The 27,566-nt window shown below is 36.3% G+C and overlaps 1 protein-coding gene and 1 long non-coding RNA gene across 3 annotated transcripts in view; one reads left to right on the forward strand and one right to left on the reverse strand.

The window, feature by feature from the left end:
- LOC137490653 (uncharacterized) overlaps window positions 1-27,566 on the forward strand; it is a 208,573-nt gene that overhangs the window by 124,597 nt on the left and 56,410 nt on the right. The gene's annotated exons all lie outside the window — the stretch shown is intronic.
- klhl5 (kelch-like family member 5) overlaps window positions 1-27,566 on the reverse strand; it is a 121,425-nt gene that overhangs the window by 24,293 nt on the left and 69,566 nt on the right. For both annotated transcript variants that reach the window (XM_021475203.3, NM_001170942.1), the window contains 3 exon segments: window positions 16,817-16,953; window positions 15,128-15,324; window positions 10,474-10,686 (listed from right to left, as the gene is read on the reverse strand). In XM_021475203.3, the coding sequence (XP_021330878.1) occupies window positions 10,474-10,686; window positions 15,128-15,324; window positions 16,817-16,953 (547 nt within the window).

The following is a 27,566-nucleotide window of genomic DNA, read 5'->3' on the forward strand; positions in this document are numbered from 1 at the left end:
TTTATGGTGAAGGCTAATTTTCTAGAAGGACAATGGTCCAAATTACACAGCAAAACCCCTTAAAGAACAGGCTTGAATCCATTTGAACATCTGCCATATGAGCTAAAAAACAAATTGCAGGAACTCTTTGTACAATTATATAGAGTTCGCATTTAAGAGTGGTCAAAGTGATCATGTAAAAACATGTAAAAGTGGTGCTAAAATATATTTCTTAAAAATTGTAAATCAAGATAGAATGCAGAAATATGCTGCATTTAAATGACTAAATACATAAATAATGTAAAACAAAGTAAAATAAGGTAAAACTAAAAAAAATAGCAAAAAATGTATTTTAATATACAGCTCTGGAGAAATGGGATGTATACAGTCAAGCTTGAAATTATAAAAATCCCAGGGGTATGAATAGGTTTGGGCTTGACTGTATATGCTTATAATTTCCCAATATTGATATAGAAAATTACATATTGCTCTTTTGTCATTTTGTGCAGATAAATTCTTGAATTTATAAAGACATTATTATAGTCTAGAAATATATATATAAAGATTTATACTCAAAACATACCTTATAATGAAAAATCTAAATTATAAAGACTTTAAAATAGTTTAAAATGGTCAAATTGATATAGATGGTGTAACCAGTGGATTGTGACACTGACAACAGGGTTAGGATCCAAATGCAAGTTTACTGAGGCAGTCAGTCAAGCAATGGTCAACACAGGTGCAAACTGATGTGTGAAGGCAATCCAGAATCGTAGTCACAACAACTGGCGAGAGGTCGGAAGGCAGGCGGCAGAAAGGGACAAAAAGACAAACTAGGTGAGGGTCAAAACACGGAAAAACAAGACAAGGAAAATGCATTGTAATGTCACTGAAAGCAAATAAGACTCGGCAACTGGAGTAAGTGTATGTGCTGCTTAAATAGTGTATGTAATCAGTCCTTGACAATCCTCCGGTATTGGGTGTGTAATCAGTCAGAATAAGGAACGTGTGTGTGAGCAAAGTGCATGTATGAAGTTGTAGTCCATGAAGTGGTGGTTTTGAAGTCCATTTGTTGTCCGTGTGTGAATTCTAGCGATCTATAGAGTTACGATCGCTGGTGATCATGACAATTGGCAAACGTCCTCTAAAATAATTCTAATATGCTGATTTGTTGCTAAAAAAACATTTGATTTTAATATCAATGTTGAAACCAGCTTAATTTTGTGGACACTAAACATTTCTTGGACTCTATAGTAAATAGAATTTTAACTAGTTTATTGAATCAATATTTTGTAATATTATTAAGTATTTGTTTTATAATATTTATCCATTTTGTGCATTCTTTCTGAAAAAAAAATTATTATATAAAATAGCTATAAAGACCTCAAACTTTTTAACATTACTGTATACAGCAGAGGTCCTTGCTGGTTTGTGTATCATTTGGTACTGGGCAGAGAAAATCATTAATTATTTCCATTTTATTCTTTTAGTCTGAACCTTCTTTTATTTAAAAAAAAAAAAAAAAAAATTATTTTGAAAAATTACCATATTCTCTCGGTTACATTTCAGTCACTTGAGCGCCAATATTTAATCCACAAGCTAGCAAGATGAGTAAGAAACATATGTCTTTAGAAAGTTTCTTAGCAAAGAAGAAAAGGCCCAGTCAAGGACCCATGAACTGCCAAGGAATGGATCCGTAACCCATTGTCAACAAATTTGGTGAATCCAGCATGTCTGTGAAAGAAGATGATCAACAGCTGGAGATCGCAAATGATGGCAGCCATTCACATATCGTGTCTTGTGCAAGTTTGTTATTTTCTTATGCATTATTCTCCATAAACAAAACTTGTAACAGAGTTGCAGCAATGTTTTGTCAGCTTGTAATCCACTGAGAAAATGATTGATGGTCGCCAAGCACCCCCACCCCCGGCCATGGTAAAAATTGTAAGCACTGGTCCGCAGTAATAAAAAGGTTGTGGACCACTGGTATGTAGTATAATTGTCAATGCAACCAAGGTATTTCCATTTAGCTTACAATTTTATAACAGAAATGTGACAGAAAAAGATAAAAGATGTTCTGAAGTGAGTAATGTGAATGTAATGCAATGTTCTGACATTTCTAATAACACAGCACATTTTTCCAGTTCACAACAAAACAACACATTCTTTTTTTCTGTAAAGAGCTACAGAATAAATTAGATTTTTTTCTAAACCAACCCCTCACCCTCATCCATTTAAAGACACACTTTGATAACCTGACAGAGCTGAATCCTTCCCAGCTTCCCAGGTCTCGAGGAGACGACTCTGGGGACGCAATGAAGAGAGGAAACAAGCTTCTGATGAAACTTCTGACAAAAGGTCCTACCTACATTCGTTCTTAAAAACAGGGAAATCCAGCGAGAGACGGAGCGCGTGTCCCTCTGGGCCTCTGACAGAATGCAGAGACTCTTATATAGGTTACAACTCCTGAGCAAACACTCTTTAAAGTATCTAAAACAGCCACACACACACAACCAGTTACCAGCTACAAGTCCTGTTATTTAAACTAAATCAGTGACACCTCATTCGGCATGTTATTTATTATTTTTAGAGCACCACATTTGGTCAGTGTAATCTAAAGACTGCAATGTGACAGATTGACAAGATGATGTCAAATGAAAAGATCTCGGGTACAAGCGTCCGAAATGAGTTTCCTTCGAAGGGTGGCAGGGTGCACTCTTATGGATAGGGTAAGGAGCTCTGTAATCCAAGAGGAGCTCGAAGTATTGCTGCTGCTCCTCCACATCGAAAGAAGGCAGCTGAGGTGGCTCGGGCATCTGTTTAGGATGCCTCCAGGACGCCTACCTAGGGAGGTGTTCCAGGCATGTGTCACTGGGAGGAGGCCTCGGGGAAGACCCAGAACACGCTGGAGGGACTATGTCTCTAGCCTGGCCTGGGAATGCCTCAGGATCCCCCCAGAGGAGCTGGAGGAAGCGTCTGGGAAGAGGGAAGTCTGGGGTTCTCTCCTAAGACTGCTGCCCCCGCGACCCAGCCCCGGAAAAGCGGCAGAAAAAAAATTAATTGATGAATAAACGGGTTAAAAAGTTCATAATTAGCAAACAATTTCACACTTCAGTAGGACAGACTTTTGCCAAACTCAGACAATAATTATCATAATACAAGTGATTATACAAGACATTTAAAATGATGTCAAACATGACAAGTTAAAGATATAGATTCACAAGATACACCATGTGAAGAGGATGAAAATTCGGTGTGGAATGTCAGTGACCTGAGCTTTGAGTAAAGGGGGCAGCAGAGAGGGGGGCACATGATAGGTAACTAAGGCATTTGAAGAACTTGCTCTTTTGCAGGTCTGCTACTCAGACTAGAATGTTTATTGTTTTATTGCATAGCAATTCTTGTGGTCTTGTCTCATGAAATTTCATAACAGTTGTGAGGATCAGATATTATGGAGAGCCATCCCTAAAATAACTACAAAAATGGAAGAATATTCAAGTCCAAGTGTTTAAAGAAGGACTTGGGTAATTGCATTGGAAAATTATTAAATAAATGTAATATTTGAGGAAGAAATATGATTTTATCACATTTATTCTGCCAATTAAAGAGATTGGTAGACTCTTCTAATAGTCTATACAATTATGCAGTTAAACAATAAGGGGTTGAAATTAGCTTTAAAGAGCAGAGTTTTTACTGCTTTTTTACTGCTTATTTGTCAACTACCCATATGTGTAGCCTCATTCAGTAGCATCTAACCAAATCCATAATCACATCCATCACTGCACCCAGAAATGCAGTCCAATATTCCACCTTTGCAACAGCACTTCCACCTCCTCAGTCTCTGCTTTCACCTCCCTCCCAATCTCCATCCATCACGTCATCACTCATCCCTTTCTCCTTCTCCTCTTTGTGCTAAAAACAAAAGCTAATCATTTCCACTTCTTTTATAAAACATGCCTGTGTCACATACAGTGAACAAGAGCATCTGTCATGGACCAGAATCGATCATCTTTACTGAGCATGAATACTGATGAAAATGTGTTGAAGAGAATGGAAGTTGGGAAGGCTGGATGGTGGCTTAGAATTTCTTTTTTTCCCTTATTGGAAAGCACAGAACAACCTGCGATTTACATTTAGATGGAACTGAACAAACTCTGCTCAGCCAGCCACGATGGGAGAACGCTCATCTTGGAATTATTTAAATATTTCTTAAGAGATGGAAGCTAGAAACAGAAAAGGTAGAGGGAGAGAAAGGGGGAATTCATGATGCATTTAAATGAATAAAAAAAGTGCAAAGCTTTGAGTTCCAAAGGGAAAGAACCTCAATTAAATTGCTGAAAATCACATCCTGCACACACAGATTGAGTGCATGACACTAATATCAAAGACTGCGCACTCACTGTATTAGGTATAGCTGTTCAGGTGTTTGTTTATGTAAATATTTGACCAGCCAATAACGATCCAGCAACTCAATGCATTTAGGCATGCAGACATGGTCAAGACAATCAAGACAAGTTCAAACCGAGCATCTGAAATGAAAAAAAAAAAAAGATGTTTTAAATTTTTTTTAAAGGTGCCGTTGTTGTTGTTATTTCAGCAACTGCCTTTAAAAACTTTATAATCATGATATGACACAATAAAATCTTCCTCATATGTCATTTCTTACTTAAATAATCTTACAAAACATACTGCAGTTTGAGGTTTAAAACACCCTGCTCTCAAACAACTAGATTATTGTAACAAGGGGAGTGACACTGACAACAGAGGTGCGGATTCACATGCAGGTTTATAAGCAAAGTCAGGCCAGCAATGGTCAACAACGGGGGTAAACAGATGTTTACAGTTAATCCAGATTCATAGTCAATAGGCAGGCAGATGGTCGGAGGCAGGCAGCAAACAGTATTATAGAAATAAACAAGGCAAGGATCAAAAACACAGTAAAGCAAGACAGGAAACGCATTGTATTGTGTCACTAGAACAGATAACAAGACCAACAACGACTGTGTGTTTGAGGGGTGTTCTTATAGTCCAAGTAATTATTCTATGAGCAGCTTCAGCTGTGAGATTGTAATCAGGCAGGATCTGGAACATGTGTGTGTGAGCGGAGTGCATGTATGGAGTTGTAGTCCACAAAATGGGAATTTGTAGTCTGTTAACACTTGTGAGTGTTTTCCAGCGATCTATGGTGTTTTAGATCACTGGTGATTGTGACAATTATAGAGTATTATTAAGAATATAAGGAATTGTTAAGTAACTTTTACTGCACCTTCTGATTATAGTCTACTGTTAAAAACATTTTAAAGTTGCAATGATATACTTTTACCTGAAAGGAACATCAGATGAAAAATACTTGTCAAAATGAAACTTAAGATTCAGTTCATGATGAAAACAAAAATCTTGCAGTGTGCTCAGAAAAGGTACATTTTTTACCCCTCTGTTATTTGTTATTTTTTAAGCAAATTCTGAATATAATTTTGTTCATCAGTTTCTCATAAGACAACACTCCACATGCTCAACTTGTATCACTTGGTTTTAGAATGTTTAGAAATTAATATAATATAATAATATAATAATATGTTATTATTATTGTAATTTGTATATATATAATTTATATTATAGTTAAAATATATTATAAAATATATTATTTATACTATATTATTATTATTAAATTTCACAGCAAGAAGGTTGCTGGTTCAAACCTGGGTTGGTCAGTTGGCATTTCTGTAAGGAGTTTGCATGTTCTCTCCATGTTCCTCTGGGTGCTCTGGTTTCCCACACGCGCTATAGGTAAATCGGGTAAGCTAAATTGTCTATAATGTTTGTGTGTAAATGAGAGTGCATGGGTGTTTTACTGTGATAGGTTGCAGCTGAAAGGGCATCCACTGTGCAAAACATATGCTGGATAAGTTGGCGGTTCATCCCGCTGTGACGAACCCTGATTAATAAAAGGACTAAGCTGAAAGGAAAATTAATGAAATTTTAAAAAAATATATTATCATATATTAATTGCATTACATGCAACATTTAACACAATGACTGTAAATATAAGAAGTCTGCTCTGATGAAAGACCTTTTTGTAAAAGTGACTGGACTGGTTATTTTTAAGGTTAAGGTTGTTTTCATTTGCATCAATCTTGTAATGTAATTACAATACATTGAATTAAATAGACTTTAGCATTCATTTAGTTGCTCAAGTGTAAAATGTTATGAAAGACTGTTTTAACCGCTAGCGCCATCAGTAGCAACAGGCTAGTGTAAAATTCCCCTGAAAATATAAGGATAAAATAAACTGTCATATTTCAAAGACATGGCAGGGGGAAATGGAATTTAACGCAGTCTTGTCCGATCCGAGACCCACTTCATTTCGTATATCCATCAGGCAGTAAAGATCGCAGGTTTTTAAAGAAATCAGATCTTAAATGTGACAATTTTGTAATGGAAAGTCAGTTCATCGGAAGCCGCTGGGCTGCCTGGCAGAAAATTAAAAGTCTGTGTGCATATAGCCCATTTAGACTCTATTAAGGCCCACAAACACCCTTCCATTAAAATCAGAATCAATAACTAATAATTAAGAATTAATCTATCCTTAACACTAGACAACAAGAATTTATTGCTCAATGTAGTGGTTTTTAATATATTTAATTCAAATTGCTTGAAAGACTAAGTGGTATTATTCCTATCTTTTATTTTATAGAAGTGTGTTGAAGACCTCTTGGCCAGGTTAACCTTGTAAATGAGATCTTAATCTCAATATATATATATATGTACATGTATGTATGTATGTATGTATGTATGTATGTATGTATGTATGTATGTATGTATGTATGTATGTATGTATGTATGTATGTATGTATGTATGTATGTATGTATGTATGTATGTATGTATGTATGTATGTATGTATGTATGTATGTATGTATGTATGTATGTATGTATATATATATATATATATATATATATATATATATATATATATATATATATATATATATATATATATATATATATATATTTACTTGGTTAAAGAAAATAAATAATAAATGTATTCTGTAGTCATGCAAGCTTTGTGCATTATAATGGTATGTTCTATATTTTGGTATAATTTATATAAAAATATATAAATTCTTGTTTTAATTCTGCTAAATTTCTGTTAAACAATATATTAGCAACATAATGCTTTTTTTATTTAGAACCACAGATATTAACAAAAATATTTAAATTTTATGAATCCAAATTAATTTACATTATTACAATTTTTGTAAATATTTATGTCCCACAGACCTGCACTGCAAAAGGCATATGCAATTTTAAGATGATGATGATAATAATAATAATAATAATAATAATAATAATAATAATAATAATAATAATAATAATAATAATAATAATAATAATATTTCAGTTTTTGAGTGTTTTGTACGTATCTGTAAAAGAAGGGGAAAACATGATAAGGTAAAAAGAGATGCTGGAACATCCTTATCACACTCCCCGGGCTCCAAATGCATCCCATCATTGAGTGCACAGCCTCACAGTCCAGCATAATAACACTGACCTTCACACATACACACACAAAGACCAGACATACTGTAAGGCCAAACAGCAGTGCTATACACAGGAACATGAATGCAAAGGCTTCTAGCAGCACATGCTCAGTTTTACGCATTAACACATGTAACATGCAATTTAAAATGGATTACAAGCACAGGTTGAATTCTCTAGTGAAAATTACAGAAGTCTTTTTTCACAGCAAGTTTTCTCTTTCAGGTTAAAAACTTAAACATTTACGTGTACAAAAAGTGCTTCATGAATACTAATCGTGCATTTATTTGATAAATATATAAAGTATTTATTTTAAAATATGATCACTGTATAAAAATACTTGTTTTTATTTCAAGAAAAAATATGTGATTTTTGTATCAGCCATTACTCCAGTCTTAAGTATCACAGGATGCTTTAAACCTTTCTTTAAATATGCTATTTTGGTGTTGAAAAACATTACAAACTAATGAGCTACAATTGTGCTGAAATTAATAGAAACTATAAACCAAAGCATTTATTAGGAATACGAACCTTCTGGTCAACCATTCTGAAATAAATGCGGTCATTTTGACCACTATGGTAGTTCAACGCCTTGGTAGTCTTAATACAAGTCATTATTTTAAAGATTTGATTTCACCTCAACACTTGTGTACTTTCATTTTCTCTGTCTTTTCAAAAAACACAAGGCAGCTGTGTTAACTTTTATTTAAAGTATTCTAAATAATAGTTAAATATAGTCAGTGCTTAATCTGTGAATTGCGAGGTCTTGAAACAGATCAGGGTAACGGATCCGGCATGTGAGCATGTCACTCAAGGATGGAGAGATGTCGTGTACGAAACTGAAGACTGGGGGTTTTGGTGCGGTGAATGGCATAGGGGTGTGAGCGGGGCGGGATTGTCGCGGATGAAAGTAAAGAGGGTTGGGAAGTTAATTAAGAAAGTAAAAGTGAACAGCGGACAGGGGAGGAGGGCGGTTGAGTAGGGGGATCAGTAAAATGAGGTGTCATGCATATATTACTGCATTAATTTACATTACTTCATGTTTTATATAAAGTTTATACATAGAATAAAAGCATCAGCTTACTGTGCAGTGACCATTATGCATTAGGATGCTGTTTATTTTTCAGTAGCCCATCACATTTGTTTGATTTGTAGATTATGCATTTTATTAATGGATCTTTTGTTAGAAGCTGTAAATATCAGAACGAAAAAAAAGGTTGGTTGTACACTTAATCATCAAAGTTACATACATGTTGTGTTTAGGATGGAACGGTGGTGGAGGGAAAAACATGCCGACTTTTAAAAAAAAACTGCTCCAACATCCAGCCAAAATTCCCACTCCTTTCTCTGCTCACATAATCTGGTGCAAGCATTAGGAAAAAGTTGCTGACCGGAGTTCACTTTATGGCCACCGGTGTCGCTACAAATGAAACTTTCTGACATATGGCTCCTTTACACTGACTGGTACAGTACGGTACGGTTCAGGTTGGTACTGGTCACCTTTATCAGGCTTGCATTTCCACTACCAAGGGTACCCTTTTGGTGGGCATGGTGTTTTACAGAAGTTTCAGTCTACATCATTCTCATTTGAGAAAATGTCTACAGTAAAGTCATATGGGTCGTTTACATATATGAGAAGCACTTTTCACAAAACAGATGCTTTACACACATAAATACTTGTGTATAAATGTTTATTACTAAATTTTCTATGAACATGAGTTGATTATAACTGCAGATCAATGACAGTGCGAAATAGCCTACTGTAACGGCTGTAATTATATAAAATAAATAAATAAATGCAGCATACATGAACACATACATCCCCTTACAGTCTCCTACATGTTACCAACTACAGAAAATCTACACACAGCATACATTTAACGTTAGCCTTTATTTAGGTTCAAAAACAACACGCACATAGCCCACAGTCAGCGCAAACCTCTCATCTGTGTCTGTAATCTTCAGCAGCACGTGTAGCCTCTGTTAGAGAGCAATTCCATCATTCTTAGTTCATAATATATTAGTCCAAATGGTGATAATAATAATAGGTAAACATAGCAGTTTGTTCACGTTTGCTAAAAAAAAAAATTGTTCCGGCTTCTCCTTTTTTTCCGCGCTTCACTCTCGCGTTTGTCCTTTTATTTCTTAATGTTTCACTCTCACGTTTGTCAGCTTCTCACAGTATCGGATTTAAAAGCACGTCAATAATTAAGCGCACGTTATTATCATCCGCTCAAGAAGTTTGTTATTTCAGATATAGATGTGCGGCGAGCGCAAGGAAGAAAGCGAAACCGCTCGCGCATCAGACTGGCTCGTAAAAAACTGCAAGGCACAGGGTATCTGCTCTTCTTTTTGGCTTTGTGGCTGTTCATTGAGACGACGACAAGGTTTGTTTAAACCCGGGTCGACCATGTTTCGTTATTATATGCATATATAAGTCCGCAGTAATCTCTCGGCTGTGTATTTTAAACATGGCAGCTCTTTTGTTTACATTCTGGCTTGTTGCGTAAGCGAATGGCGTATTTCGGTAAACCCTTTCTCCTGTTTGGTACCCTTTCGAAAGGGTGCCGAAAAAGTGGTACGGTATGGTTCAGTTCGGTATGCCTTTTGACAGTGGACACGGCCATGAATGTGTACTAAACCGAACCGTACAATAATACCGCCAATAAAGTCCCTTTAAAACAAAAAAGCCTCTGACAAAGCTTAATGGCTGTTCAGCCCCCTACTGCAAAACTTCAAGCATGTGAGCATTAATTACCCTGACTGACCGAATAACTGACTGATCTTTCAATTAACTGATTGGCTGATATGCTAATTAATGCAGATTAATGATTTTCTGTGGATTTACAGGGATAGCGATCAAGCTGCCCAGACAGCACAGCAGAATAAAGAACTAGCTGACTCGTTCACTGATGAATGGATGGATGGATGGACGGGTGGACTGACGGTTGGCTGACCTGTGGTTTAAGCAGAGGAAGGCGGATGTGAGCAAGAAGTGCAGAAAGCTGTGACTGACGGGTGGTCACATCGTGACGGACCCAGCTGAGTAGTGCTGTTACCACGGTTTCCTCCTCTGGAACGTTCATGTCATCAGACGCTAAAAGCTTCTCCACTTCACATGAGGGTAAGAGCAGAAACTCCTGATGCCTCATGACCTCCATGAAGTGCTCCTGCCACAGAGAGACACAGAGAGAAATTATCTCTATTGGTTGATGGAACTGAGAGAGCGGTGGTCAGTAGAACATTAGTGTGTGTTTACTGTGCGTTACTGGTTAACGACAGCACTAGGCAAAAACTGGTCTCAGGATGCAATATGCAAGATTTAAAGATTATACAATTATTCATGTCCACTCTGAGGAGGCATAAGATATGTTTAGTTGCATTTTTTTTGTTAATTTATCGTGTCTATTGTGAAATTTGATGCGTGTGTTTCAGCAAACACATGTAGACTGGTGAATCATGTCAAACCACACAGCTTAACTTCATCTGTGCATGCAGTGGTTCATATTAACTCCTGGAGGTGTTTTCTTTGACTATAGCTTCAAAATACAACCCCATACAACTCTTATCTCTCTCTTTTGTTAAGTTTAATATGGTATGCAGAAGTATGCAAAAAGACTTCAGTAACCTGGGTCAAGTGCTTCCGGTAAACTGTATGCAGTTACAAAATCGGCGTGTTTAAGGTCTGTTTTTTTTTTGTAAACAAAATAAAGTGGGTCTCAGACTGTACACGAAGCATTAAATTACATTTTTTCCACGTCATGTCTTTAAAATATGAACATTTTTTTTACCCCGGTATATTCAATGGAGCTTCTAAACTAGACTGCAAATCCAGACAGGCACATGCATGCAATCGGTTTTTCATCTCATTTTACACTTAAACAACTAAACGAATGCTGAAGTCTATTCAACTGATTATATTTGAATTACGTAACAACATCGATGCTGTAAAAGGAACCGTATACAACTGAAAAAAGTCACATTAACCATTCACCAGAAGTTTATGATATATACCCTATTATAATTTAGCCTTAATCCACAACAGATCTGGTGAGCAAAATAGGTTAATGTTACTCTAATTGGGTTTATATGTGTCCGTGTTCAGTGTACATTCGGCTGTGTGTGAGTCTGTAATAGCTGCACGTCAGAGAGGAGATCATTAATATTCACGATGCGAGCCATATATGGTCAATCATGGACCTTCTAACTCTATGGGTATTTTATGAAGTAATAAATAATTCTGCAAACGTTTACCAAAACTGTAAACCTACTATGTAGATATCAGACAACAATTTGACTAATTAAATCAATGCAGTATATGGCACCTATAAATTTGTCTTTAATTAGGGTTCTTAGCAATACTTATTAGTAAGAAAAATATGTTTTGATATATTTAAAGTAGAAAAATCACAAAAAAATGTTTTTATGGAACATGATCTTTGCTTAATATTCTAAAGTTTTTGGCATAAAGGAAAATAAATCATTTAGATGATATTGACACGAACAATGCTATTGACAAAAAATACCAGTTTTTTTGTTCTAAGGTCAAATATGCATTTTATATACATATTTGTTTGTTTATAAACACATGCCGTCACCTTGGAATTATAAGGTTATAATTATATCAGCACTCAATATGCATGTAACAGTTCTCTTTCATACATTAACATGACAGAGAATCTAAATGTACTCAAAATGTAAATTATCAACATTTTCTTAAATTTGCAAACTGGGGTAAACAAAACAGGGCAAATGCAGATGGAACCTTCTAATTCTAAACAGCCATTTTCCGCTTGGAAATATGAGGTTCTTTCTGGCAGTTTATTAATTGAAGCATTACTTTTCAAGAAATACAATCACAAAAAAATAAAAGTTGGTGTTGTACCAATATGCTGATGTTGAGAAAGTTAAATTTTGTTTAATGGTTTAGGTTGAATATTTTTTCTTGTTCAAGTTAAACAAACAAGGCTTAAAAAATATTTGTTTTTAATTATCCAATGCAGCTTTTAATTTTTTATGTAATTAATATGGTCATATTTACTGAATTATATGCTTTATGAATTATTTAATTATATATATTGGATTATATGCCCTATGATTTTAATATTTGCCCTTCAAGACTTAATATATCAAAGTTAAAGACTTTAAAAGAAAACAGACGATGATCAAATTAGTTTAATAAACACTAAAACATGTTTCACTGACTATATATACATTTATAAAAATATTTCACAATTAATATATAAAAAAATTTTAATAACGGTTTCTTTTTCAACAATGTAAAAATTGACCATTTTATCTCAATGTCAAAAAATGCTTCTAAATCACATTTCAACACATCTTTTCAGTTTCAGGTTTCTTTTCAATTTTGTGTGGTGCGGCATTATTTAGTCGAGTGATTTTGTGTTTCTTTCTGGTCATTCCTAAGGCCTGGCTAAAATCTGGCAAAATGACAAAGAAAGCTGATCCTGAATGGTGCTTATTGGCTCACAGAAAGAACTTTATAGTTTATAGCTAGAGTTTCACTTTGTAGATGAGACTTTTTTTGTTCATTAAATAAAAAGTCTTAAAATGTAAACAACTTATAAACAAACATCACATAATGTAAATGTAACGCCTTGGCTCACTTAGATTTATTAACAAACACTCACTTGGAAGACATCGATAAAAGAGGGGACACAGGAACGACATGGAATGATGACAAAGCACAACTGAGAAAGTAAAGTTTTAGCTTAAAATACCCATCAAATTTTTTATTATACCTTTTATAAGATTCTATTTTATACAGTTTTGCACTGGTTGGCGGTTTTGCTGTACTGCGCCTATAAGGCAATTCCTCCCCGCCCATCGTTTCTACGTGGCTTTCTGCATGCCTTAATCTCCTCCCTCAGCTGCGTCAGACAACAAACAGACATAAAGGAAGCAGATCTCACATAGCGTTTGTGAGAAATATCTCAGCAAGAACTTTACCAATGACCATTTGATGCATTTGTTGTGTTAAGTTAGATCGATGAGTCACACAATGTTGTTACAAAGTTCACGCGCACACACACAGATACACACACATACACAGCACAGTTTAGCTTTGCGCTCTTTTTGCACGCAAATGTGACAAGATACAGGTTAATCTCCACCGCTGTATGGATATCTGTTATGCTAATGTACAAAATAAACCTGATTTAATGTCCACAAACCTGAATTGAAGCGTCTTCTTTTATAATTTTTCTGACACGCGGCTCTGCTGATGAAATGAATCTGAAGTAAAACTCTTCTTGATCACATTTGATGATGATTAATGATCCTAGCAAACTGAACAGACCTTTTATTCCTAGTTGCTTTGCGCTCGTCTTCTTTCGTTGATATGATTATACACGTGACTACCGGGACATGTTACGCAGCTGTCAATCAATTCGGTGGGCGGGGGGACCACACTCCTACGTCAAGTTGCGGTCGGTCTGAAAAGCCAACAATTGGTCCAACGTTTTTATGTTCTTAAATAGAAAAAAAGGACTCGGTGTGTTTATATCACCCCAACATGACGGTCTATACACTATACCTACACATATTTCTGTCCAAACAGCTTGAAAAGTAGATTTTTCACCATAGGTGCCCTTATTCTTATTCCCTTATTCGCTTCTTATTTTTATTTTAAAAAATCTACCTCAAAAATCTATCTCTTTATAATGAACAAACAAACTAACAATCTAATCTAAACAATCTAACAATCTAACAAACTAACAATCTAATAAATCATAAATAAAATGTTGACAATAAAGTACTGCTATACTATTTTTCCCTGCTTCTCCCCTGATTACCATCACAAACATCCCCAGTAATACGAAGTGGACAGTGGAAATGGACATCACTGCATTATTGGGGGATGGAGGGCTTTGAAATAAAAACAAGGGAAGGAATGCCAGACAGGAAACAGAGGCACTGATGGAAAATGGAAAGCAAGTTTTCAGCGCAGTCTCCATGACAACCCCCCTGTTGTGAACTGTGGGCGGGCTATTATGGGTTATATTTTCTTGAATGAGTTTCCCTCAGGAGCAGTGGAACATCAAACGCCGAGCGGGAAATCTGCGAAGAGGAACAGTAGCATGTCCAATTAAACACACTCGCCTCGTTCGGGGAACTTTTCAGCACCAGTGCTTCCACGCCTGTTAAAATACGGCTCAATTGCTCACTCATAAACCCATAGACACGCGCACAGACAGCCAGATGGACACAGACACCTATCGACAAACACAAAAACACACTCTCGCTGAAGAAACCGCCCACATACACTGCTGAATGACAAATAGAAAATACCCAGCGTGTCTGTAACTTTAAGCAGTTTCAGATGCGGTGGTGCGCACAAGCTCAATAGTTGTCCTCTAATTCACTTCCAAGTTTTGACTCGGTAAACTGCGGATGATAAATCCTTCTCTATGCGCTTGGTTAGGAGGAGGATAAACAAAGCAAAATGAAAGAAAAGTGATAAAAGAAGAAAAATGAAGCTGAAGGAGGCATGCTGACTGAAGGTTAAAAAGAGGTTTAGTATTCACTTTCCATGTTTAATTAAGTGAGTTTACAACTGACTGCAGTGTGTGTTTGTATTTGTTTGCTCACCATTGTGTAGTTGTGTGCCACCTTATGGAGGTCTAGGCATCCCTGAGCGTCAGCAAAGGATCGAATGCCCAGACAGTTGGAGGGATGGAGTTGTTTCATTAGATAACTGCAGCAGGCCTGAACCACCGCAGAGAGCTGCAGAAGACAAGAGCCTGACAGCAAACTCTCTATAGTGTCCTCTCGCAACTCCAGACGCCCTGGAGAAACACACACAGGGATCAGATGCAATTTCTCCTAATGAGCATTTCATTTGGATTGATTGATTGATTGATAGATTGATTGAAGCATACTACCTTTGATTGATTGAATGATTAATCAATTGACTGACTCGGGGGTTGTTTGATTGATTGAAGCACCTTTGCTTATTTAATTAATTGGTTGGTTGGTTGGTTGGTTAGTTGATTAAAGTATACTACCTTGCTTGATTTGTTGGTTGGTAGTTTTGATTGATTGACTGACTGACTGATTGATTAATTAATTGATTTTTTGATTGATTAATTGATTGATTGACTGACTGACTGGTTGGTTGGTTAGTTGAAGCACCTTTGACTGACTGACTACTTGATTGGTTGGTTGGTTGGTTGGTTGGTTAATTGAAGTAGACTACCTTGCTTGACTAATTTGTTGGTTGGTTGTTTTGATGATTGATTGATGGATTGATTGATTGATTGATTGATTAATTGATTGACTGGTTGGTTGATTAAATAAAACAGACTGCCTTTGCTTAATTGATTGACTGTGATTGACTGGTACATTGTTTGGTTGGTTAATTGATTAAAACAAACTACATTTGATTGATTGATTGATTGATTGATTGATTGATTGATTGATTGATTGATTGATTGATTGATTGATTGATTGATTGATTGATTGATTGATTGATTGATTCATTCATTCATTCATTCATTCATTCATTCATTCATTTAAGCAGACTACCTTTAATGGTTTAGAGTCAGTATTTTTATTCCTAATTTATATTAAAATATTGCTGTCACCGACTCGGTCCCAGTCATTCCCCTCGCTGGCCAGCAGAGGTCACCATCACCGGACTTCTAACCATTACATCATGCTCATACACTGATTGCTACACACACCCGCAGCACATCTCACTGATGACCCTTGCACACGCTTATAAGTAGCTCACACAATCAGTCCTGTGCGAAGTCTTGTTCTGACCTGTCTGACATTACTGAGCGTTATCTCCTTGCCTGATCTCCCGTATTACCTGGACTGTATATTGACCTTGCCTTGCCTGCCGCCTGCCTCGAACATTGCTTGTATCCTTGACTTTAATTCACGCCGCCTGCCTTGAACCCAGCCTGATATCTCGCCTCTGAACCACGCCGCCTGCCTCTGACCCATGCCTGCTATCACACTCCTTGACAGCCAGCCGCCAGCCCTTAGACCCATATTAACTACTTTTGATGTGAGTTTGCACGCAAGTGCGTATTGTGTGATTGTGATTAAACTGTGATTAATAAATATACTGCAAATGAATCCCTCCGTGTCAGACTCCTCGTTACAATTGCTTAAAATTCAGGGTTATTCAAGTAAATATTGATTTTGATATTTAAGCAAAAATAAAATAGATATTTAATGTTAATAAATAACAACTATTTTCTTTCATTGTAGTTCACTGTCTGTCATTATAGTAAAATCTAACCAAACATTATTGACTAATAAACATACCTGTGTAAGCATATTGTACCAAGACCCATAATGCATCTGGGTCCACGCCCTCCATCTTGATTTCCTCTTGTTTAGCCTCTCGGACATCACTGGTGAACATAGCCGCAAAGTAATCTGACACTGATGACAGAACTAGTCTAAAAGAGAAACACACAGAGAGAAACTGAGTTAATAAAACATCTCGCCCACATGCTTTTACAGGCTCTTGTGTTTTTTACAGCATTCCATACATCTTATCGTTCACAGAACAGGCACTTTATGTGCTGCAGGTAAAGGATGATAAAAAAGTTGGAAAACAAAACTGACAGAATCGAGAAAGAGCAAGAGTGGGAGAGAAAGATTAACAGTAAGAGACAGGATTTGAGGATCTGTTAACCGAAGCATGGTAAAATGAGGATTTCCTATTCAAATCCAGCTCTGCAGACAAAGATATTCGCATACACACACACTCAGTCGAAGCTTGAGGCTTTAAATCTATTAGACTCATAGCCAAAATGCTAATTACTATATCAAAGAACTGAGAGCGCTTGTGTGAAAGTACTTGCATTACTGTTTGAAAGGAAGGCAAAGACTGCAGGGTCTATTTTTGTTTGTTTTACATATTAAGAATTATTACGTTATTGAGAAATGTACTACGACGCAGAGGCGCAGTAGGTAGTGTTGTCGCCTCACAGCAAGAAGGTCGTTGGTTCGAGCCTCCGCTGGGTCAGTTGACATTTCTGTGTGGAGTTTGCATGTACTCCCTGTGTTCACGTGGGTTTCCTCTGGGTGCTCCTGTTTTTCCCACAGTCAGAAGATATGCGGTTCAGGTGAATTGGGTAGGCTAAATTGTCCATAGTGTATGAGTGTGAATGAGTATTTATGGATGTTTCCCAGAAATGGGTTGAGGCTGAAAGTAAAATCAGCCAGCTGCGTAAAAACGTGCTGGATAAGTTGGCGGTTCATTTCGCTGTGGCGACCCCGAATTAATATAATCATTAAGCCGAAAAGAAAATAAATGAATGAATGAATGAATAAGAAATTTACTTTTCAGCTTACATGTATGATGGCTTTTGCTTTATTACATTTTTTAAAAACTTGTTTTACTCACAGTATGTCCTTTACATTAGGCTAGCTAAAAATTAGCTTGCTAAAACTATTAATTACCAATACATTTTTTACCAACCTGGTTTCTTTTTTTCTTTTGAACACATTGATTTTTTGAGAAATGTTGAAACTTTTTTCTACAATAAAATGACTTGAAACATCAAAATATCTTCTTTTTTGTTTACCCGGAAAACCTTTAGAACTGCTTGAGTGAGGGTGATGTGTGAGTAAATACAATATGTGTATTTGAAGAGCCCCTATTTTACCCTTTATTTTAAGATTTAAGATAAGACTATTTTGTCTCCAGAATGTGTCTGTAAAGTTTCAGCTCAAAACACCCATCAGATTATTTGTTATACCTTTCAGAATATTGGAATTTCTTTGCTCTGAACACATTGTAGCTGTTTTTGTTGCTTGTGCCCTACTGTTCTCCTCGCCCACCATTCCTACATGCCAGACAAAGAGTGCCTCAGTTTCCGGCTACATAAGATAAACAGCACAGTGACCGACATTAAGGAAGCAGATCTCGGTTGTGAGAAATACTACAGTAAGAACTTTCCCAATGATTATTTGATGTATTTGTCTTGGAGTTAATTCAAGTCAAGTCACACTCAATATCATTACAAAGTTCACGCACACACATACATATGGAGAACCCCCCCCCCCCCCCCCCCCCAACACACACACACACAAATAGCCTGCACGTTTAATTTTGCGCTGCTTTTGCGCAGCTAATGTGACAGGATACACATTAATATCCACTGCTGTATGAATATCTATTATGTTATTGCACTAAAAAAAACTGATTTAACAACCACAAACCAGGACTAAAGCATTTTCTTTTATAAAAGTACATTTGGCTGTGGTGATGAATTACAGCGTTTTTACCATCTATAACTTATGTTTTTACAAACATGCACTGTTTAAAAAACTTTTTAAACTTATAAAACTCTATCTTGATCACATGTATTCCATTTGGTGTTGTGCAAGGAACTGCACAAATAGTCCTTTATTCATTGATAATATGCCCCTAAAACTATTATTAATGTAAAAAGGAAATGTTGTTGGCATTTTACCTAAAAATTGCATTTAAACATATGTTTAATAAAAAGTCAAATTGTGCAGTTTCACAAAATTGTAGGCTAAAAATGTATTTCCCATTTTAACGATGTTGCCCAAAGTTTGCATGAAAACGGATTTCCCTGCTTATAATATTAATTAAACAAGCTGATGGTATTTTGTGATTGAGCCTGGTTTCTCTCAAGGATTTTCCTTCACTTTTGTCGATTGGTGAAGTTTCTCGCCACCGTTGCCACTGGTTTGCGTAGTTTGGGACTTTTTCTTCAGTGTTTGGATTTGAGGATTTGTACTTCAGTGTTTGGACTTTCAGTAGTGAAATTAAAACTACACTGAACTGAACTTAAATGAACTTCAACTAAAGAAGGAGCTCGGCCAAAAGGCAAATATTTATGCACTTAAAAAGAAACTGAATAGGCAGGTTCTGCAGGTTGCAATGGACAGAATTTTCATTAGCAATCTTTAGCTAATTGTTACTGTTTGTCTTGGGTGAATTAGGAATCTCCCCAACCAGAGCCTAGTAATCAGAATGAGTGCTCCGACTTGCGCCCCCCCTGATCCTGCAGAAAGGCAATTTACAGATTTACTGGTCAATCTACATTCCTACTCATACCTATGCTCATGAGCTCTGGGTCATGACCGAAAGGACAAGATCTCAGATACAAGCAGCCAAAATGAGTTTTCTTCAAAAGGTGGCAGGGTGCACCCTTATAGATAGGATGAGGAGCTCTGTCATCCAGGAGGAGCTTGGAGTAGTCACTGCTCCCCCACATTGAGAGAAGCCACCTGAGGTGGCTCGGGCATCGGTTTCAGATGCCTCCCGGACGCGTATCTAGGAAGGTGTTCGAGGCATACCCCAACAGGAAGAGACCTTGGGGAAGACCCAGGACAAGGTAGACGGCCTATGCCTCTCGGCTGGCCTGGGAATGCCTTGGAATCCCCCTGGCAGAGTTGGAGGAATGTCTGGTAAGAGGGAAGTCAGAAACTGCTGCCCCCGCTACCCAGCCCCAGATACAGAAAGTGGAAGAAAATTACTGAATGAATGAATGAAATGTAATCAGATTGGGTTGACCCCTTGCACAATCCAAAGAAATGTTGCTTCTTCAAAAATATACAAATTTGTCAAGTTTAGAAAAAAAAGGCATGAAAAAAGGCATGAAATTTAAAGCATGAATTAATTCCAAACTAAAATCTTTGAATAAATATAAAAACCACATAAATATTAAATGAAACTAGCTCCGGCACTCCATTTAAGTGCAGAGTTACAAAAACATCTCAGGAGTGTAATGGCGAAAACACATGCAGGAATTATGACAAAGGAGAAGTAATGAGAGGAGAGAAGAAAAGAGAAAGAAAGGGAGCACAAATGAGGCTCGAGGAGAGAAGCGGGGAGTGAAAGCACATTAGGGGCTGTGAGACTCATTTAGCAGCAGGAGTAACACTCAGCATTTGCCCTCGCCACTATCCTTCACTCTCTCTTCCCTTTTCTTCATCACAGAGCAGATTGCTTTAAAACCTTTCCCTTTCCACCCCGAATGCAATAGTCTAGCAGTTTTCTCTTGTTTTGTTTTGCTTTTCTTACTCAAATTAAAGATTCAGCTTGATTCAAATAGCAGCCTGAAAAGCAAGATTTTAGGTTGCAGATGGTGTTCTAGTTAGAAATAAACGTACAAAGGCTATTTATTTGCTATACCATGTATATGTGTGCATTTGTGCATCATTATAAATAAAACACCAGCAGAACCTTCCAGCTGCCTAAGGCTTTGCAATCAGCAGAACTATGCCATCAACACACACAAACAGAGGAGAACGTAATGAAGGAGAGGATGAACAGATCAGAGAGAATAAACAGATTGAATGCCAAGGTGCAGCAAAATCACCACAAATCCACATTGAGGATTTTTTTCTGTCACTTATGATTCTGAAATCTGTCAAATTTAACACATGCAATTAATACACTACAATGTTATTAACACATTAATTCCAATTGACAGTATAGCAGCTACAATGCGTCTGATTGGATCAGAGCTGACACAAAAAGTCCCTATAGTGCTTTAGCAGTAAATGCTGAAGATGAAAACGCACTGGTGGTTTATTTACAAGTCAAAAACAAATGGGGTGTTTAGCAAAGGTGACATCGTTTGCATTTTTCATAAGATGGAATTTAATTATCACTGAAATTCCCAAGAGTGAACTACTGTCGTGCATAAACATGTTCATGTGAAAATGAAGTCTATAAAGCATTTTGAAATGTCTTTTATTACTGAACTACAGCACATTAGCAGTGAATTATTTGATAGCATTTCCTATGCGTTTTGAAGTAGCACAGAATTGATGTAGCACAGAATTAGCTATTTTTTTTGCTAACAGAATTAGCAATTCTAATAAAGGAATCAAATTATTACACATAAAAGTCTATATTTAGTCCTCTCTGAACACTTTAATATATATATTATCAAATATAATTACATGTTAACTGGAAAAATTATAACAGGATTAAAAATTATTTGAGTCTGTGTCAAAAAAATCTCTAGAGTACAATATAAATTTAAAACATTTTGCCTCAATAATATTTTCGATAAATCTACCAATATACCAGACATGCTTTCAAAATTGTAATTATATACAGATGTATGCAAATTTTTGGGCATCCCTGATAATTATCAAATTGCAAGTCGTAGTTTGCTGGTCTTTCGAAGCAGCGATTTAATTTAAGTATATTTTATCCTCCATGGAAAAAGCCACATTTCAATTCAGACATAACATTTATCGCATGCAATGCAATTTAAATCATAACAAAAACAGCAAAAATTTGGGCATCCCAATAATGACATTAATATTTTATATTTGTATTTGCTAAAAAGTGGGTAGTAGTTTATCTGGAACTGCATTTTGGGTTCATTGTCCTGCTGAAATATCCAACCCTGCCGTAACTTGACTGATTTCTGAACATTGTTCTTAGGAATCTGCGAATATTGGATCCATGAGACCCTCAACTCTAACAAGGTTTCCAGTACTTTTGCTCGCCACACAAGCACACAGCATGACGGACCCTCCACCATTTTGTACAATACGGAGCAGTTTCTTCTTTGTCATGCAAAGCACCTGTGGTTGTGAACAAAAAACTCCATCTTAGTTTCATCTGTCCACAGTATTCATTCATTCATTTTCTTTTTGGCTTAGTCCCTTAATTAACCAGAGGTCACCACAGTGGAATGAACTGCCAACTTATTCGGCAAATGTTTTACACAGTGGACTGTGGAATGATGTACAATGACATTATCAGCAGCAAGATGTTACTAGAGCTTTTTGGAGGTGGTCTGTGGTCTGTCTTTGACCATTCTATCAATTCGCCTTTGCCTATATGTTTACTATGCAGCCACAGAGGTACCGTGTATGTATACACACACACACACACTCACACTCACACTTTCACACACACACACACATATATATATATTATCAGTAATTCCTGTAGAATTTTATTTCATCATTTTAAGAAAGTGTAAAATGTGTCATTCAAATCTGTTCAAATTAATTTATAAACAATCTATTATTTTTTTTACATGGTGAGAAATACCTGACAGCCAACTGAGTGTGTTATTAAATTAAAAAATGTTCTTTCTTTTATTTATAATTTTTTCCATACAAATAAATACCACAGACACGGGTATGACTTAATTTTGATGCACTAAAAACTGACAATAAAAAGGAACAAACTCTCTGAGCTGGAATTAGATCTCAGGAAACAAAGCAGGAAACAGCAAAAACAGCATCAGTGGAAAGCTGTGAAACAGTTGGGGGACGAACACAACAACTGCCTGATTCAGATGCCCTGAAAATATATGAATGCACTTTTGCACACACACACACAGACACACACACACACACACACACACACACACACACAGTCAGAATAGATTATGTTTCAGTCCAAGATCTTAAATAAGCCACAGTCCTCGTAACAGACACTCCATGACACTCGTCATAAATCTAGAAACTCTCAAATGACAAATGGGCATTGAAAGCCTGTCACTATACTGTATCTGCAAAGAAGGGTTCACTTGTCAAAGGCCACACCTACTCATGAATAATATTGACATTGAATGTGTCAATTTAGTGCAATTTAGAGCTGCTAAACTTAAAAGCTGTCTGTCATACTGGAATGGTCAAAGCCAGTCCTTAAACAATTGAGCAAGCTTATTGTAATTACCGTGAGGGTAGGGTTGGCACAGTGGCTTGGTGGCTAGCACTGTTGTCTCACAGCAAGACAGTTATTGTGTCTGGAGTGGTGAAATGTGACATCCAAGTATAAATATCAATTGGCAAACATATTAATTTCAAACAAGTACAAGTACATTCAAACAAGCATACACATTAACCTATTATTCAGTAACAAGATGGCGCCGAACAGTTAAACGTAAAGGTGACAGAAACATAACCAGCAGATTAAAGCATACACTTATGTATTACAACTTATGTATTATTTAGTCACAAAATGGCACCAAACAGTCAAAAACCAAAGTGTGACAGACAAGAATATAAATATGAATGTGGATGTATGTATATCAGTGTGAATGTATTTACTGATAGTCAAGATCAGTCATCCTCAACTTTTTTTTCACCACGAACCAATCAACTCTTTTAAAATTTAACCGCAGAACAGAAAGTGTGTGTGTGTGGGGGGTATTCACAAGTTGCTAGGCGACCATCAACATTGCTGTCACTATTATACAAATTTTATTTATAGAGAACAATTACAAATCACTGCAGGGTTTGGGTGTTCTGTGTTTGTCTGAGGTAATTACTCTACCGAAATGTGTTTATTCCACACAAGCTGAAGTTGATTGATCAGTTCTTGTCACGCAACTCGCAGTGTGCTTGTGGCATTGATTCAACTGCGTGCATCTGGAAGGCACAATCGCGTCAAGCCTGCGCGACCGCGTCAAGTATCATCCGTTTTATGAGGTGTGTGCACAGTCAGCAGAGGTACACAACGCGGTGCCAGGCGAAGTCAGCCTTCATGCCGCTTTACAGGCTGCGCACCTTCACTGGAAATAACGAACTTGCGTCAAGTCTAGAAAAGAAGCCATATGCTAACAACCCCTAAAAGCCCGTCATCTTATGGGATCTCCAGCAGTTGATCTTCCTGCACAGACATGCTAGATTCACCTGATTTGTTGACAAATGGGTTGCGGATTTATTCCTTGGCAGTTTGCAGGTCCTTCCCAAGGCATTTTCCCCTTTACAAAAAAACTTTCCAAAGATATTCCTTACCCTTTTTGCTGCTTGTGGGTTAAATTTGGGCGCTCAAGTGAACGAAATGTAAGCAAGAGAATACGGTCATTTTTCTAAATAAAAGACTTTCCAAAATAAAAGATTGTTCAGACTTATAGATACTTATAGATAATAAATAAAACAGAAATAATTAATGATTTCTTGTGCGGCCCAGTACCAATTAAGTGGACCACCGGTCAAGATGATTCTAAGTACCAGGATGAGCTTGTGTTATTTAGAATGTTGCGACTGTCCTATAAGAATTTTCCAAATAGCCATATATGATATGAGATGATATGATCTGATATATGATTTGATATATGATACAATATGATACAATGCTATGAAATGCAATAGTCGATCCCAAAAAGAAGATAATGCAAAGTAACACTATGTTTATGTAGCAAGAAACCTCAAACTAACATTATATTGTTTATAGTGTATTATAATGTGACCTTACATATAGTATAAGACTTATATAGTATAGACTTATCTTTATTTTTAAGATTAAATATCTGCCAATATTTGTATACTTTCCACAAACGTGATCACCTTGATAAATAATACATCAAAAACTAATTATTAGGCTTTTAAATTGATATTGTTTTAAGTTTTTATGTTGTTTGTATGTTTTAGTTTAAATATGAAAAATACATTTTTTAATTCAATTTTTAATTCTTGTACCATTTAACCAGTAAATCAAATATTTCCTGTGCTTCCTATTTTACATTTTTCTATTAAAGTATCTGACAAAAAGCCACAAAGAGAAAAGCTTCATCATTCATTTCCTTGATGCTATTATTATTCATCTTTCTGAGTCTATTTGAGTAAAGATAATTGTATGTGTGTGTGTAATTTGTCATGCCTACACATTTGCGTGCTCACACTAATGCGTAGACTGAAAACAACTATGTTCCGCCTCTTCTCCTCTCATTATTTTTCTCTCTTTACAGGTACTTGGTACAATACACAAAATACATTTCTCTCAAGATATTGTTACACAGATACTGATGTTTTGTATTTTATAAAGTGATTTGAGTGCTTAAGATAATGGTTATGAACAGGATGTGATCAATTTAGTAGATCATTACATGTGAGATACATAGTGAAAACATAGACAAATTCATGTTATAAACATTTAAGAGTTATAATTGCATTTTTGCCATCTTCTTTAAATTTTAAATGATAAAGGGATAGTTCACCCATAGTTCAAAATTTCCTCACCATTTCCCCACCCTTAAGTGGTTCCAAACCTTTTTAAGTTTCTCTAACAAAAAAGACAATGTTTTAATTTGTTTGTTGGTAACCAGTAGCCATTGACAGTAAAATAAAGAACATCACTATGGAAAACAAAGGCAACAGATTGCCAACATAATTCATATTTATGAATAATCTTATTTTATTTTCAACAGAAGAAACTCACGCATTTACAAGCATTCATACAGCAGATGCTTTTATCCTCCACCTACTAAAGTGAGAATAATTAAACACTTCAAATCAAACCCAAACTCATTCTGAAAACGTACCCCTATATACATTTCTGGTAGATTTTGTTTTCACAAATCCACCAGAGGCCGCTGTGTACGCTTTTTAAGATCTCTAATTTCTCTCACGAGTGCCATTCGCGCCTGCGCTTCTTGCATAAATCCACCAGAGGCCACTGTTGACTGACTTACTGACTGACTGATCAACTGACCTACTCTCCTACTTTCCTAAACCCAACTGATAGTGTTTTAAAAAGCACCGATTGACCAGCACCCACCTCCCTAAACCCAACCAACACTGTTTTCAAAAGTAATCCAGAAAAAAACAAAAGCCCTTGCGGCATGATTTTTTACCACTTTTTCAGATTTCTTACCCTATTATTTGTTTATTGATTTTTTTTGTTTTTTGTTTTTGTCTTACCTGCTTTCTGGAAACTGTTCTTCGCCGGACTCAAACCCTGTCATCACAGTAAGCGATCAGCTGGTAAGGCCGAAAAGGAACATCATCATACCGCCCCGCAGTGTTCTTTTTAAAGACGAAATGCAGCCATACATTCCATACATATTTTGCAATCTCCAGAAATATATATACGGGTACATTTTCAGAATGAGCCTATGTTGTTCAAATAACCAGACAATCAACAATATATAGATGAAGTGACAAATCTAGGTTAGTTTAGCGTTTTAGCAGTTTTTACCAAGCAGGGCAAACAGATTAAAAAAACATAGAGAGGGCTATTGCTGGATTGTTGATGAAAGAAATGCGTCTTCAGCGGTTTCTTAAAAGTGGCCAGAAAAAGTCATTCCACAAGGATGGAACATTAAAGGTGAGAGTCCTTGCAATTGATTTGTGCCCCTTTGGGATAGTACCACAAATCAACATTTGGTCCTTCCTGGCACATAAGCTTAAAAAAGTGTGTTCAAGTGTGATGGAAAATTTATATTTATGCAGCTCTCTAGCTAGATGTAGCCACAAAGGACGTATTTGAAAGTTACATTTCCTGTTCATGTGTAAAGGTGTGAAAGCGGTGTTCCATTTTGACACCCCTATGCAATGTTCATTCTTGATACCACTGTGTTCTGCAAAGTGTATAATAATACACATATAATAATGAAGCATTATCAATCTAAGATGGATTTTTATTTCCTCTAGGTTTAAAACTATTGCTTGTAGATGCATTCACAGCTCGAATGAGTGTGTAAATAAGCTGTACTTCCATGACACAGATAAAGAGATGCAGAGCCATTGGTTAGTTTGTATGTGAATAGCATCGCTTTGAATCTGATACAAACTGCGAATTTTAAAAAACAATTGTATTACAAAAAGACCTGACAAGAAATGTTTTACTTTTTTTATATAAATAAATGGGGTTTCAATAAACAATTTTCAGTTATACAAAATTTATTTTGGCTGATAAAGTTAAGATGACTAGAAATAGTCATTTTACTCTACTAAACAATATGAAGCAGCTAGATCTTTATTTTATTTTTTACAGTTTGAAACTGGTGGCCACTGTAGATTAATGAATAAAGGTGTGAAAAGCTTTTTGTAGTTCATTAAAGACCACTCTCACTGCTGTATTCCAAATCATTTGCAAAGACTTGATGGGCTTTGTTGATTGGAAAGCCAGCAAAGAAAGCATTTCTATAATTGAGCAATTAAGCAGCATGTTCTAATCCCTGCATGCACAGGACGTCAACATGACGTCATATTGATGCTGTACCCCAACGTCGTGGGGACATTGGATTTTGTTTGAAATTGAAAATCGTGTTGACGCCAGAATCCAAGGTCAGGCCGACATCAATATCCAATGTGCAACCTAAAA

The sequence above is a fragment of the Danio rerio genome, chromosome 1 (genome assembly GCF_049306965.1).
Source record: "Danio rerio strain Tuebingen ecotype United States chromosome 1, GRCz12tu, whole genome shotgun sequence".
Lineage (NCBI taxonomy): Eukaryota > Metazoa > Chordata > Actinopteri > Cypriniformes > Danionidae > Danio > Danio rerio.